The sequence below is a fragment of the Columba livia genome, chromosome 2 (assembly GCF_036013475.1).
Source record: "Columba livia isolate bColLiv1 breed racing homer chromosome 2, bColLiv1.pat.W.v2, whole genome shotgun sequence".
Taxonomy (NCBI): domain Eukaryota; kingdom Metazoa; phylum Chordata; class Aves; order Columbiformes; family Columbidae; genus Columba; species Columba livia.
In genome coordinates, this window is record NC_088603.1 from 160164195 (window position 1) to 160178814 (window position 14620).

The 14620-nt window shown below is 41.9% G+C and overlaps 1 protein-coding gene across 15 annotated transcripts in view; it reads left to right on the plus strand.

Annotated features, from left to right (window-relative positions):
- The window catches only part of ADGRB1 (adhesion G protein-coupled receptor B1), a 290622-nt gene that overhangs the window by 226047 nt on the left and 49955 nt on the right, over positions 1-14620 (plus strand). For all 15 annotated transcript variants that reach the window (XM_065054576.1, XM_065054578.1, XM_065054574.1 and 12 more), the window contains 3 exons: positions 2630-2732; positions 6972-7122; positions 11603-11672. In XM_065054576.1, coding sequence (XP_064910648.1) covers positions 2630-2732; positions 6972-7122; positions 11603-11672 — 324 coding nt within the window. The remainder of the gene's footprint in view (positions 1-2629; positions 2733-6971; positions 7123-11602; positions 11673-14620) is intronic.

A 14620-nucleotide genomic window follows, 5' to 3' on the forward strand; every position in this document is an offset into this window, starting at 1 on the left:
TTTCCTCTTTGATTTGAGTTCTTGACTTCTTTGGCCAGAGGGTCTGGATAGGAATGGTGATTTCTTTCTGTGGAGCATCCTGCGCTGTGGAAGAGGAAATGGAAGGAAAAAAAAGCAAGCATGGCAGGAGAGTGTCTTAGCATAACGTGGAACTTAGATTGAGCTGAACCATAACAAGGAAATGTTTGGTAGCCAGGTCAGGCTACCAAGGGTGACTATGGAAACATTGTAGGATTAAATTAGGAAGGTCAGACTTCAGCTGGATCTGAAACCGGTAGGGGATGTGAAAGGCATCAAGAAGGGTTTCTGTAGGTATGTCAGCACGTCACAGCAAGACCAGTGGATACTTAGGAAGCTGGGTAATATGATGTAAAAGGAGGCAAAGAGAACAAGGCTTGATTTGGTTGGAGGAGTCAAAATATTTTCAGAGTTATACAGGGAAAGACCTAGAGGCACCAGATGCAGCAGAAGAAAATACAACTGGATGTAAGGGAAAATAATCCTTGACCATGAGAATGGTTAAGTGCCGTAACAAGTCACCAGGGAGACGTGGTAACTTTTCTGTTCTTGTTGATTTTCAAAACTTGATTGGACAAGACCGTGAGAAACCTGATCTGACTTTGAAATTAGCCCTTTTTTTTAGGCAGAGGATTGGACTGGGAACTCGAGAAGTTTTTCCCCAACTGAAATTATTCTGATTCTGTGATTCCGCATGTTGTCAACCCTTGTCTCATTCTTCAGAGGTTCAGGGGTCTAGGGAACAGGATGCATCAAGGGAAATGTGGAGAAAGGAGAGGCTTGTTTAAGGGGGTAAAAACTCTGAAGACAGCTGGATTATCTTCCCTTACATTCATATACAGGCTATACTTATGGTCAACTAAATTTTTACCTTTTTTTGATGTGAGAAGACTTTCAAAGTGCACATCAATGTCAGTTGGATCATAATGGTGTTATACAGATTTATTACATCTTATTCCCACCAGGACAGAGTCCAAATCTCCATTTCTATCCCCCAGAAGCTGCTGTCTGGAGACTTTATGTTTTGCTTCAAACAATCATAGACAGATTGATGTCTCAGTACCCTTGGTTGCCACAAACGGAATAGGACCCAGGTGATCCATAGCATTGTATTGAATCCTATTACACAGGTAAATTTGGGATCAGATTGGCCACGAAAGGAACCAAAGGCTCATTTTTTCAGGCAGTCAACCCCATTTCTACCTGGGTTCAGGCTGGAAGTCTGAATTTTGTAGTCTGTTATGAGGTTGGGCAAGTTTCAGGGATAAGTACATATTAACCAGGTTTTCAACAGACTCATAATAGCTTCAGTGACTTTTTGTATCCAGGAAAGCATACCCTTGATGTTGATGTTTATCTGAACATAAAACTCAGAGGGAAGTTAAAATCTAAGTTTTGCAGTGTTCACTAGGTCTAAAGCAGAAATTTACCCTGGGCATAACAGAGAATGCAGTAAACTTGTCCTGCCCACCTAGTAAGAAACTAAAAACTCTGCAGACAAAACATGACCAAATCACTCCTGCTAAAACTAGTTAATGAAATCAAATTCCCAATATAAATAGTTAATGTGCTGGAATGTAGGAAATAATCCTGCATCAGCCTTCAAGGATGATGTGGCTGATTAATAGATATGTTTCTAACTTATATAAGCATCAGCATCTACTCTGTACTCACTTAGGATTCAAGCAAGGTGCTTGCCGAATCGTTTTGATTATTCATGCGTATGAGTGTTGGTATGGTCAGGTCCTGAGTCAATCCTTGAAGACGTGTACTTTTGCAATTCCCTTTTAGTTTTATTAGGTACATAATAGTGCCTTCAAAGAAAATTTCCTCCGTAGCCAGTCGTTTGAATTAATTGTCGTGCACATACCTCAGCAGCAAGTCGGTGCTGTGCTGCAATTTGCAAATCAGAAATGACAAATAGCCTTCTCCTGCAAGGTGCTGAAGGCAACAGTTTCCTAACTTAGATCCCTAATGTCCCAGACCCACAGCTGCAGTTACGTATTTGGCCTAGTTTTGAGAAGTGTTAAACCTCTCTGTCAGAGGGAAAAAAAAAAAAAAAAAGCGCCACAAATACTTCTCACTTTGGGATGGGTTTTTAAGTTAAAGAAAGGGGAATGCTGAATCACAAACACTTTGTTGTGAAGGTGCATGCATTCGTAATCTGCTTTCATCGCCAGCATGCCTGTGGCTCTTCTTATTTGGGACTCTCTCCATGTGTTGCCTGTATGTTTTCTTTTAAGCTCCCTTTCAAGCCCCCTTTTCAAGTAAGCAGAACTGAAGAAGACTTGCAGCACTCTACTGTTTTAGGAGAAGCTCAGGCTAGGGACCAGGCTGGCCCCTTGTTTGTTGACTCATGCTCATAACTCCAGCATTGATGGGGGAGGAGGGAGATATGTGTGGGATGAGCACTACACCCAAGCTCTCCCCCTCCCTTTTCCCCTTGTTCTTGTCTGCTTGACACACAAGATCTGCAGAAAATGGGCAATGTCTTACCATGGCCTCCTTAGAGCCTGGCCCAATGCAACCTGCACCTGGTTGATGCTTTTCAGAATTAACCTAATGAAGTTGTAACAAGGTGGTTCTCCCTCCCCCTCTTCTATTGCTGCAGGTATATTCGCTCAGAGCGCTCTGTCATTCTTATCAACTTCTGCCTATCCATCATCTCCTCCAACGCTCTCATCCTAATCGGACAAACCCAGACCCGGAATAAGGTAGGAGATCAGTGGGGCTTTTGTTTGTTTGTTTGCTTTTTCCCCTGATTTAACACTGGAATGATCCATTCAGGCAACGCTTCCTCATTTTTCCTCCATCTGTTAATTAGCAACATGTCAAAGACACAACTAAACGGTAGATTTCAATTTTCTCTCTCGCTCTCCCTTTGATAATTTGTCAGCATCCTCAGGGCTTTGATTAAAACCAATGTGATATTTTTGAATATCTGCCTAGAGTAACTGTCACATGGCACAGTGAAGAAACATGGTTATTTCCAAGACTTTAACTATTTTATTTTCCAAAAATTACAAAGAAAGACAGATTGAGAAAAGGCATTAAAATAAAAAAAAACCAACAAATCCAACATCTTAGCTTTACATTTATTTCTCTAGCAACTTTTATACTCTGAGCTTAAAGCGCTTGGCAGATGTTAGCAAACATAGCCCCAAAAAAATCAGCTTTTTTCAGGGTAGAAAGGATCAGTCAGATGCACTGTGCACACTGCAGAGCCGGGGAATGCGAGGAACTCACTGCAGATCACAGTGAGACTTGAGCCATAAAGGCAAGACATAACATGGACTTTCAAGTCATGTGCACTGATTGCATGTACATGCCTTTACGTGTTAGAGACCCAAATGGAGAGGCGTGTGTTGCCTGTATGACTTTTCTCCAGCTAAAGTACTTTCAATTTCCCCATTGGCATCTGACATATAACAAATCACTGTTCATCATTAGCATTTTCCTGTTGTACATTTTCCCAAGTGCTCCAACCATCCTAACTCTGCTATGCAAAAAGGCGAGGCAAGAAGTGTCCTCCATTACTCCAGCTGACAAAGTTGCTATCGGAAGTCAAAATTTAGTTTGTAATTAACAGCAACTAGTGACCAGCCAGTTTTTTTTAAGTGTCTACTTTGGCAGCCAGAGCATGCTGTCACTTTTGGAAGCATTTCTGCAGAGAAAACTCAAGGTTTAATGAATCACAGAGACTAATTTCTAACGTTTGTGTTAGTGCTACATTATGTTTTAAGGAAAGTTTTATAGCTACTTGAATCAAATGTGTATAGAGAAGTGCAGAGAGATACAGCCAAACAGCTCTATTTCTATTAAAGAAGTGCCCTTCAGAAATTATCTTTTTTTCATGTCCAAAAAGGTTTTCTTAGGGAAAAAGGTGGAGAAAAGGTGAGATAAGGTCTCACTTTCCCTGATTGTATTGTCTGCAACTCCACATGTGTACTAAGAGCTTCTTTCCATAGAATTATTTTGGTTAGAAGAAACCCTCAAGATCATTGAGTCCATCCATTAACCTAAATCATGTCCTTAAGAAGCTTATCTATGCAATGACTCACATGGCAAACCATGGATGGACCTCCTCTTTGGTTGTTCTTCACTCCAAGGCAGGAAGTGGATGTCTTCACCCTCTCCCACCCCTTTCAGAGCAGAGTTGTGAGCCCGAGTTCTCCCTCGTGCTGTTTTCTCACATCACTCTGTGTGTTCTCTGTCAGAGCTGTTAGTAAGGATTCAAAGCTCCCGGCTGTGATTGCATGAGGCAGATTAGCTCTTTGCACATACATATGCATGAAAGACCATAAATAGAAAGGTTATTCTTGGATTTCCGCTCAGCCATCTAGTAAACAGTCTCTGCCAGGGACCAGAGAAAGAAGACTATACAGAGAAGAGACGAAGGGGTGTAAATTAGGATTTTATTCACATTCAATTATTGACAATGGAGAGCCTTAAAATGTTGGTGATTGATTTATAATTGCAGTTACTCTGGGAGAATTTCTACAGTATTAGTTTCCCTGGAAATGCCAAATTCTCCCTTGATTTCCGTCTGTGGAACCTCAAAGGCAAGACTCCACGCCTGGATTTGCTAAGCTTTTTGAAGATGAAAGGCCTGGGAAATGGCTAAAAAAATTACAGTCAGCAATAACGTGGTACAAAAGAAATGAATGCTGCATGAAGTGACCATACTCAAAGGCACGACCATGTGCTGCAAGGAAACAGATTTCTCCCCTTAAAGGAAAACAAGGGCTAATGGCCTTGACAGGTTGACAAGCTCTGCTAGATCTTTCTGCAGCAGCTTGGGACAGCATATCCCTGTGCTTGGACCTTCTTGGAGATGTTTTTTTTCCTTACATGGAAGGAAAATCCTGGAGCAGAGGTAGCAGAAGCAAATATATGCCTGCCTATCAGCTGGCCAAATTCACAGCTGGAATTTTGAGGCAATGAGTTTATACTGGCCCAGCTGAGATGTGCATATTTCTGTTGTGCTCCCCTCCTCTTTTCTCCTTCCTTTTCTATCAAAACTACCTGTTTGAGAAAAAAATACCTGGAAAATGTATCTTGCTGGTGTAAAATTGGAAAGCAAAGTTTTTCTCTCCCCTTTACAAACTGCTGCCAAAATGGGCAGAACTGTCTTGGTGCAGAACAGAATCAAAACGGTAAAATAAACAGTGTCATATCTGATGTTAGCCAAAAATAAGTTCTAAAAAAACAGTGTCTTAAAATCCATTCCATAAATCATCCTGTATTTGCAACTGTTTTATGTAGGTCTGTAAGCTGATGAATACCGACTGTCTTTTTAAGGTTCTTTTAAAATGTGAAAATAACTTGAAATTATCATATTGAACTGTGTTATTTGTACTGAGCTGTCACCCAGAATCCATTTATAGGCAGAATACCAAGGGTTTTGGTGTCAAATACAAATATGGAACAAAAAGACAGTTCCCCTCTCAGAGAACACACCGTCTTACTTTTATTCACATTATCTGATAACATCGGTTTGTACCAGTGTATGAATTGAGAGCAATCTGATAAAATAATGATAAAAGACACTCTGTGCGTGAGAACTCTCTGTTAAAAGATGCTGGTGAATGAAAGAAGAGGAAGATTCATTGACCGTAAACCCAAAGTCCGTGTTTCCTAATATAGCTCAAAGCAGAGAAATTCTTCATTATAAACCTCCCCATCCCCCTGCCCTGAATCCCTTAAGCCATTTTTTTTTTATCCTGAGTCACTTTTAAAGTCCATTTTCTCTCCCTTCTGCTTAGGAGCCACTGAAGTTTCCTTCCATCATTTTCTTCTTGAGTAAATTGATCCACAGTTTCCAGCTCTCAGATGGTAGAAATTAAGCACAGCTCTGGCAGAGTTAAACAGAGCGGCACCAATTTGCACCAGTGAAAGATTTGGCCTTGCTGAGTTAAAAACAAAGACGAGCTTGTCAGCTTTCCAGTCCATCTCCCTGGCACTACAAGATCGTTCTTCTTAATGCATTTGCTAGTACTTTCCTCAGTTTAATTTTAAATGGCTTAGCTCCTACATTTCCTTTGAGAGATTTCCCCACCGAGTAGTAGAGCTCACCATTATGAAATTCCTTCTAATCTAGGTTTTGTTGTGTGTTTTTTTTTTTTTTCACCTGACTCTCACAGCTTAACTCTTTCACTTAACTCTTTCCCTCAGCGATCCTTCCCTGGCAGGGACACTGTCTAAATTGCCTTCCTCTGATTACATTTCTATGGCTCGGCTGTCAACGGCATGCTGCTTTGCAGACCTTTTGAGCTCAGATTAGTGCATGGCTTACTAACTCCTCCGTCCTCCCTGAAAGGATCGTGGCAATGGCTTTGATCACTTGGAAAAAAAATATATCTTACTGAAGCCAAGAAAGCACCAGGATGGGATGTGGGCTCACGACTTCAACAAAAGTGATAATTGTGGACTTATAGAATCTATAGAATCATAGGATAGTTTGGGTTGGAAGGGACAGTGAAAGCTCATCCAGTCCAACCCTTACCATAAGCAGGGACGTCTTCACACAGATCAGGTTGTTCAGAGCCCCATCCAGCCTGGCCTGGGATGCCTCCAGGGATGGGGCATCCACCACTCTGGGCAACCTGGGCCAGGGTTTCACCACCCTCATTGTAAAAAATGTCTTCCTCATGTCCAGCCTGAATCTCCACTCCTTTAGTTTAAAATCATCACCACTTGCCCTAACATCTTAGGATTATTTTAGAGCTCATGCTTAAGAAAAGCCAATTTCCATGCAGTACTTAAATTTGAAGCAAACTATTTGGTCCTTTGCTAGGTCGAAGCTTGTAGGGGGACTCCTAGAATGTCTTTTCATCTCCTGATCTCCATGACCCTGTCTTCCAGAGCCTGGTTTGGAAGCATCTCCCTGCTCCTTCTACTCTCCTCTCTGCCTGCTGCTCCTCTCATGTGTCCTCCTTCCCTCCTCTCTCCAGGTGATTTGCACGCTGGTGGCAGCTTTCTTGCACTTCTTCTTCCTCTCCTCTTTCTGCTGGGTGCTGACCGAGGCTTGGCAGTCCTACATGGCCGTGACGGGCCGGTTACGGAATCGCATCATCCGCAAGCGCTTCTTGTGTCTCGGATGGGGTGAGGATCCTGGCTCTGTGGGGCATCTCCCCAGGGTGGGTGGTGAAACGGTGTCTCCCCCCAGGATACGCGGCCACAAGAGGGACTGATGCTCTGTAGAAGATTTGTCAGAAGTTGCTTGCAACACTTTTGAGGGTGTCAAGAGGGTTTGAGATGGTTAAAAATAACATAAGCGGGGGCTGTAATTCCTGCCTGCTGCCCAGTACACCCAAGGGTCACACAAAATAGATGAGTTGAGAGGGGATGAGTTTTTAAAGGGTGTGCTGGGGGTGGTTTCTCCTGGATTTGAGTCTCTTTCTGGCTTTCTTGTTTTCTCTCTCTTGCTATCTCCTTCCACGTGCAATCTGGAGTGAAACAAGCTCTGAAATCCTGTCTCCATGGCAGCAGGGCCTTTTGTAGACAAATAAACTATGAGACTGGTGCAGACGCTTGTAGCTAATTTTTCTCCCTTTGCCTCTTCCATATGTTTAATTTATTAGCCTTAAATGATGCATTCTGTAGTAGAAAACAAACACAAATTCATAACCTGGGCTTTCAAAGCAATAACACGCGTGCGTTTGAACAAAAAGTTGCTCAAAAGCAAGCAGGCAAAAAAGAGAAAGGGAGAGAGAAAGCGTTGTATGTCTGGGCTGTATTAGTGTCTCATTTTACTACTGAAGTCTAGCATTTCACCCCAGGCAAGATATTTCTGATGCTTACAAAGCACCCTGATGTGATTTATTCTGGCACATCAAGAGCCGTCCTCATTCCAGCACCTGCATCCCTTTAAGATTTCCCTCCTAGCTTTTGCTTACAGTAGAAGATAAATTGTATTATTGAATTATAGTGATTGTGTGTAGCAGAAGTGTAGTCGCATATGTGCAAAGCACAGGCTGCATGTGCCTGTGTGTGTTTGTGCATATGTTGATACACAAACACTCTGTGACACAAAGAACATTAGGGATATCAAACACAACAGACTAATAGCTTTTCTAGGTAATAAAAAGGGATTTTTTTTTTCTGTTTTTTAAAAGCTGGGACAGACTGGTGCATTAGCCAATGGAATTTTGGATGAGCAACATTCACATTTGTAGTCTGTACAGATTAAAAGAAAAAACACCCTACATGTGTAGAAGCATAATTTGCACTGTTAGTAAAATGTAGTCATGTCTGAGCTAGGATGCACCGGCTGATAAATGATGCATAATAACCATTTAGAATAGGTTAGGACAAGAAATGAAGAACACTCTTGCTTGCTAAAGCAGCAAGGGAATTTCTGATATTTAGCATCCTGCTAGACTTTAGCTGTAGAGCTGGGATTAATGGTACTTGTAAGAGGAAAGAAGCTGAAAACATGCTTTAAAGAGCATAATCTGAAATCATTAGCACAATTTACTTTGTCATAGGCTCATTCTCCCCCTCTCCCCCTTCACATATTAGCATTTCTCTAAGCCCTTTTTCTAGACATCTTTGCCAAGTTCTCAGTTGCTGTCAGCTGTAGCTCATTGAAGCTACGGTGGTTTTCATCAGAAGTGACATTTATTCCCGTTTTTTTTTCTCCTCTTGGGCATGTAACTTTGCCTTTCCAGAAAAGAGTTTTTAGCAAATAGATACTTTTTTCTGTTATTATTTAGAACAGGTAAACAAACTGTACCCTAGAAACAATTCAGTCATCATATTTAACCCCACTATAGAAATAGTTTTGTCAGTCTTTTCACAACCGTGTTATAGATTCCACAACTGGATTTTTAATGCTGCCATATCTCAAGCTCTGAGTGGGTTGTCAGTTATTCATAAGAGTTGCAGCTCTTGGTAATTATTAGCGAACAACCTTTTCTAGTGGGACATGATGAACACACGACATGATCCTCCTTTGACCTGGAAGTACAAAACTCTTCAAAACAGGTTTCTAATGCATTTCTTTGGAATTGTGAATGTAAAACTCACTTTCTGCAGAAAGCCCCAAAAACCTTGCCAGTGACTACATAGCATGAGTAACTGCCTAGAAAGATAAAAAACACACACAGTATATGGAACAGAACAATTAGGAATAACTTCCTTTCAAATAATCAAAAAGTAGATTAAAATTTTTGATATTTTTATTTTCAATCTAATCAAATCTAACTGTGATTAGACCATTAACAGGTCTCCCAAGACAGAGGAGTACAGCACCCCTCGTTAGGATGCTCTTTGATTTAGCTAGCCAAAAAGCCTACCCCAAAAGCCCTACCCCAAAAATAAGCCCTAGCATGATTTTTCAGGATATTTGAGGATGCTCAAAATAGATGTCATACTCCAAAAATAACCCCCAGTTACAGTTCATTAAGAAAGTTAATTTAAATAATGTTCATGCAGCTATACATGTAAAAAAATAAGCACCTTTTGCAACAGAAACTGTGTAAGACCCTGTCTTATTTTCAGAGAAACAGGGTACCATGGTATAGCTACCACCTTCAGTAAATGCTGCTTGTACAGATCCATTTTCAGTACAAGCTGAGACTCCTAGCCAGGCTCAGTACAAGCCAGTCCCTGTAACCCAGCGAGTTCACAGCCCAAGTCTGTATTTCTGCATAATTATGACGTCTAAGAGAAACATTTTGCAAGGAACAAATTGCTATTTTTGGCAGAGTCTTTGCCAACTTTTCCTCTTTCACAGGGTCTGTTGCATCAAACTATACTCCTGTAAAAGTCCTTCCACATGTGGTTTCTTGGTGTGCTTGTCATGGGATGCCATAGTGATGGCATCATGGTGAATTCAGGAACCAGGATATATCCAGAGGAGGTGTGAAGGAGGCTCAGCAAGAGAAACAAGTGACAAAAATAACATTAATTAAAAAAAAAAAAAAAAAAAAAAGAAAAGGAAAAAAAAAAAAAAGAAAAGAAAATTAAACCAAACAAACCCCAAACATGTATCTTTTAAACCCACTTCCTGTTGGTTTTGTACTGATCAAATGTGAACTGTGCTTGGAAATTTTATATGGGAATAGAAACATTTCTCCTTATGATAAATCTCAAATGCTGTATATTCCATCCAATTTGGCCTTATAGCTCCCAGCTGGCTGCAGACCCTCACTATTAATCAATCTTGCAATGATTTTTATTGCTGAGTGGCCACCTTGCCAGGGTTATAGTTTGGATTCTGTGTCTGCACACACACTCTTCGATCTACAGCATCTTCTGCAGCCACCTGCTGTGACCTCTACAGCACACGAATTAGGGTCTTGTCAAGAAACACTAATCCTGGCTGGCTACTGATCCTGCTAATTCTTCGTGGGATTTGCCCATCTTTAGCATTGAGACAGCTTAATTCATCATGTCACAAGGAAGGAGGGCTATAAAAAGCCACACAGAGACCCCTTTAGCTGAAGAAGCAGATGTTACTAGCCGACATCCAGACATTTCTTTAGTGAAAGGGAAGAACTGGGTTGGTGCTAGTGAACCAGAAAAGTTCCCAATCTCCTCTGTAGATCCTTGAGCAGTTTACTGTGGCAGGGATAAGAAGGATCAGAAGACTATTAGCAAGATTTAGTGTCTTTTGCTAGCTTTGTCTAGGTGTTCAAGGGCCCAAGAATTTCAGAATTTAAGAGTTTTAGGCCAATAACCAGTAGGATTTCTTTATGCTCCTTACCCTAATTCTGTGGAAAATTCTAACAGTAAGATCAAGGCTGTACTTCCACCCCTTTATGCACCTGAAATGACACCCCATGCTGGCACCTCTGAAGATACATTGTACTTTGTACATAGTGGTGTCCCAGTCACAGACTAACTTGCTCGTCCTTTGCAACATGCATAACAAAGTCTGTCTTCTTAAGGGCAGCTGGTTTCTCTTAGTTTATTCCACTTTTGGACACAAAAAGAGAGCAGTTCTCTGTCAAGAGAAGTAGTATTCTGATTTACAGAAAGACCTGATGTTCTGATGCTCTTTCCCATTATTTTTCAAAGGCATCTGCTCAATTGTGTTGAGATATATAGATCATGACCCAGCACTTAAGGGACCTGTTTGGGATGGGGGGGAATTCAGCTTCCTTTTCTTTTCCTGTCTCACTTAGGGTGAGATTTGAACCTGGATTGTTCATGGTACTTTATTTTAAGGGCAAACATAGCCTTTAATCTCCTCCTTGCTAGTTTTTTTGTGTTAGGTTGTGGCTGAATACTCCATCTTCAGGAGACACCTTAATATATTCCTGGGCAGCCTGTGCATCTAAGAATAAAATAAATGTATTTTATGCATCTGCATGTACTGTCAGTCCCTACACAACTGCTGAGACCACAACAGGATATGAGCTAATTACAGCTGATGGCATTTACTTCATTAGCAGAGGTAATAAGGGTTCGTACTTTTGGCTCTGAAGGTCCTGAATTCAGTCTCTGCAGAAGATTCAGGGTAGAACAGATGGTGCTAGGATAACACTTGGAAGAATGGGGTATATTATGTGGTTGAGTGGGAGAAGAGATGCACATATGCTTAAATGACCAGTTTTCTCTTGTTTCACTTCCATAGGGCTCCCTGCCTTGGTGGTTGCCATTTCTGTGGGATTTACTAAAGCCAAGGGGTACGGCACCGTGAACTAGTGAGTAAAGCTCTTTTTCCTTTATTCTTCCTATCTGACTCTCCATCCCTTTTGTCAAAATCCAGTTATTGACCCACAAGATCAAGGCAGGAGCTAAATTCTGATGTGCTGCCCATGGCAGAGAGAAGCAGGGATTATGCCTCCCTGTCTCTTCAAGCCATCAGGTGGCCCAGGTGAATTGTTTATCCCTTTAAAAACAAATTCATAGGGACTAGTTAGATTTAACTGTTGCATATATGACATCACTTTGATCTAAGTCTCTCTTACTGAGTGTTTTTTTAATATATTCTTTAGGAGGAAATGTGGCACATTTGAAATTTAGGATATTTAAAAATAGCTTTTGTATTTATCCATTTAATGCTTTACTTGATTGGTCCCAGGTTTTCGAAATAGCTCAGCTCACTTTTAGGCACTAGAATGAGCACGAGTTTTTCAAACCAAGGTTGTGAAAGCAATCTGGATTTGCTCATTTTCTGAATTCCACAGGATTTGCATTTAGGAAACTCTTATTTGTATATAATGAGGGAAGGAAAGCAGGGTAGAAATAACAGAATAAGACTGTGCAGAGGTAAAAAATATAATAAGGCAAGGCTGGAATCACTCAGAGCTGAACATTAGTACAACTAAAAAAAAAGGAAGAAAAACAAAGAGTTAATTTTTGTGTTGTGGAAAAGTTAGCTTAGAAATTCTATGCATAGTGGCAACAAAATGATAATATTTTATTTAGCAATAAATCAGGCCCTTCCCTACTGCAACCTGTCATTATCCAGAGCCTTCTCGGCCAGTCATTTGTGTTCTCTGTGAACAACATTGAAGACAGAAGCTGGAGATGTGGCCAGCAATAGATGAGAGTTCGACAGGTCCACTGAGAAAATGTCATGTGAAATCCCTGCTCTTTCTCAATTCCCACCATAATTCTGCACACCCACGACCAAATGGTCCAGGGTTTGCATTTAGATTGCAGGAGAGTATTAAAACAACACAGCAGCAGCATTAGCATTCTCAGTTTATTCTGCAGTCTAAATCACTGCAGTCTAAATTCCTGTACAAAACAGGGTGCTCAGGAAAGTGGATATCTCAAACACAAATCCATAGATACAGTTGCTGAAGCCTGTGCTGGTATCTGTGTTCATTGGCTGTACCTGTCTGGACTTGCCCAACCCAGCTCAGTGTGTTCTGGTGGAGATGAATCCAGTGTTTGTTGTATGACTCAAAGGAGGACAACACACAGCCTGGTTTTCTGGATTGCTGCTGAGATCGCAAATTCCCTTTAGCTTTTTTTCTATGGGTCTGCTGTTTCTGGTACTTTATGCCATGCAAGTCCATGAGAACAATTCATAATGAATCATAGAATCACAGAATCATTCCAGTTGGAAGAGACTCTCAAGATCATTGAGTCCAACCATAACATAGCGTAACTCTAGCAATGAACTGTGTCCCTAAGAAACTTGTCTATGTGCCTTTTAAACCCCTCCAGTGGTGGTGACTGCACCACTTCCCCGGGCAGCCTGTTCCAACACTTCAGAACTCTTTCTGGGAAGAATTTTTTTCTAATATCCAACCTGAACGTTCCCTGGTGCAACTTGAGGCCATTTCCTCTTGTCCTATCACTTGTTGAGCAAGCATCAGGGAAATGAAAAGGATATCCTAAATATTTCTGCTTCCTTTTCTGCTCATAGACTGGTGGGAACTGGTGCAAAAAAGCTCGGTAGCTCATTTCTTGTTAATGCTTAAGAGCCACAGCACAGTTTTCCCTTTGACGTTGACCACACAAAAGAACCTGGATGAGGAAGGGAGGAACGTGCAGGAAATCACACCCTGTTTCACTGCCCTGGAGCATTGTGTGCCAATAACTTTCCCCTTTTCCCAGAGCAAAGCCCTCCCAGACTGCAGCCAAAAGTGTCAACTCGTGACAAAACCTGCTGGCCTCCTGCTTTGCTCTCAGATTGTCACACCGGCGAGGTGGTAAACAAGCTGCCCCAACTTTCCATCATTTCCAGGGGATGTTTAACCACACCAGTTCTACTCTTTTGCTGCTGCTAATCCTGTGACTTGTTTCAGCCCTAAAATCTCTGTCATTCCTTGCACCCAATGGCTGGATGTTGCTGGCCTCGCAGCCTGATGGTCTGGCTGGTTGCCTGAGGGTAGCAGAGGATTCTCTGCTCTCACCATGAACCGCAGCCCAAGTGACACAGTCTCCCCATTCTGCTATCACAGTGCTTGTCACTAAAATAACAGGGGGTCTTCACACCCCAGCAAGTTCAGTTTGGTCCTTCTTTCATCTCCTATGCTGCAGCCCCATATGTGGTAAACTGGGATCAGATTGCCTAGAGAGGTGGTGGATGCTCCATCCCTGGAGACATCCCAGGTGAGGCTGGATGGGGCTCTGAGCAACCTGAGCTGGGTGAAGATCTCCCTGTTGATTGTACAGGGGGTGTACTAGATGATCTTTGAAGGTCCCTTCCAAAGCGAACTATTCTATGAGTCTATGATTCTATGAATCCTGGTGAGTCCCAGCAAAGTTGTGAGAGTTCCACTGAGAGCCCATTAGACATTCCTAACACAACCGTCTTATTGTAATTCCTGTTTTTGGCCTTATCGAGAGCCAAAGCTAAAGAGACATGACTTACAGTTATGCATTCAAGCCTGCATCTCTGCCCCAAGCAGCATGGATGTCCCCATGTGTGCTGGTTAAGAGGTCCCAGTCCTATCTCCATGGAGTGAGGGGCAAGTTGGTTTTTGCACCAGGTGGATGGCTTGGTGGGTTCATAAGCCATGATGCTGAGCACAAAGTGGTGCTGAACATCACAGTCTCACAGAATGTTAGGGACTGGAAGGGACCTCAAGAGATCATCCAGTCCAATCCCCCCACCAAAGCAGGAACACCCAGATGAGATTACACAGAAAGGTGTCCAGGCAGGTTTAAATGTCTCCAGAGAAGGAGACTC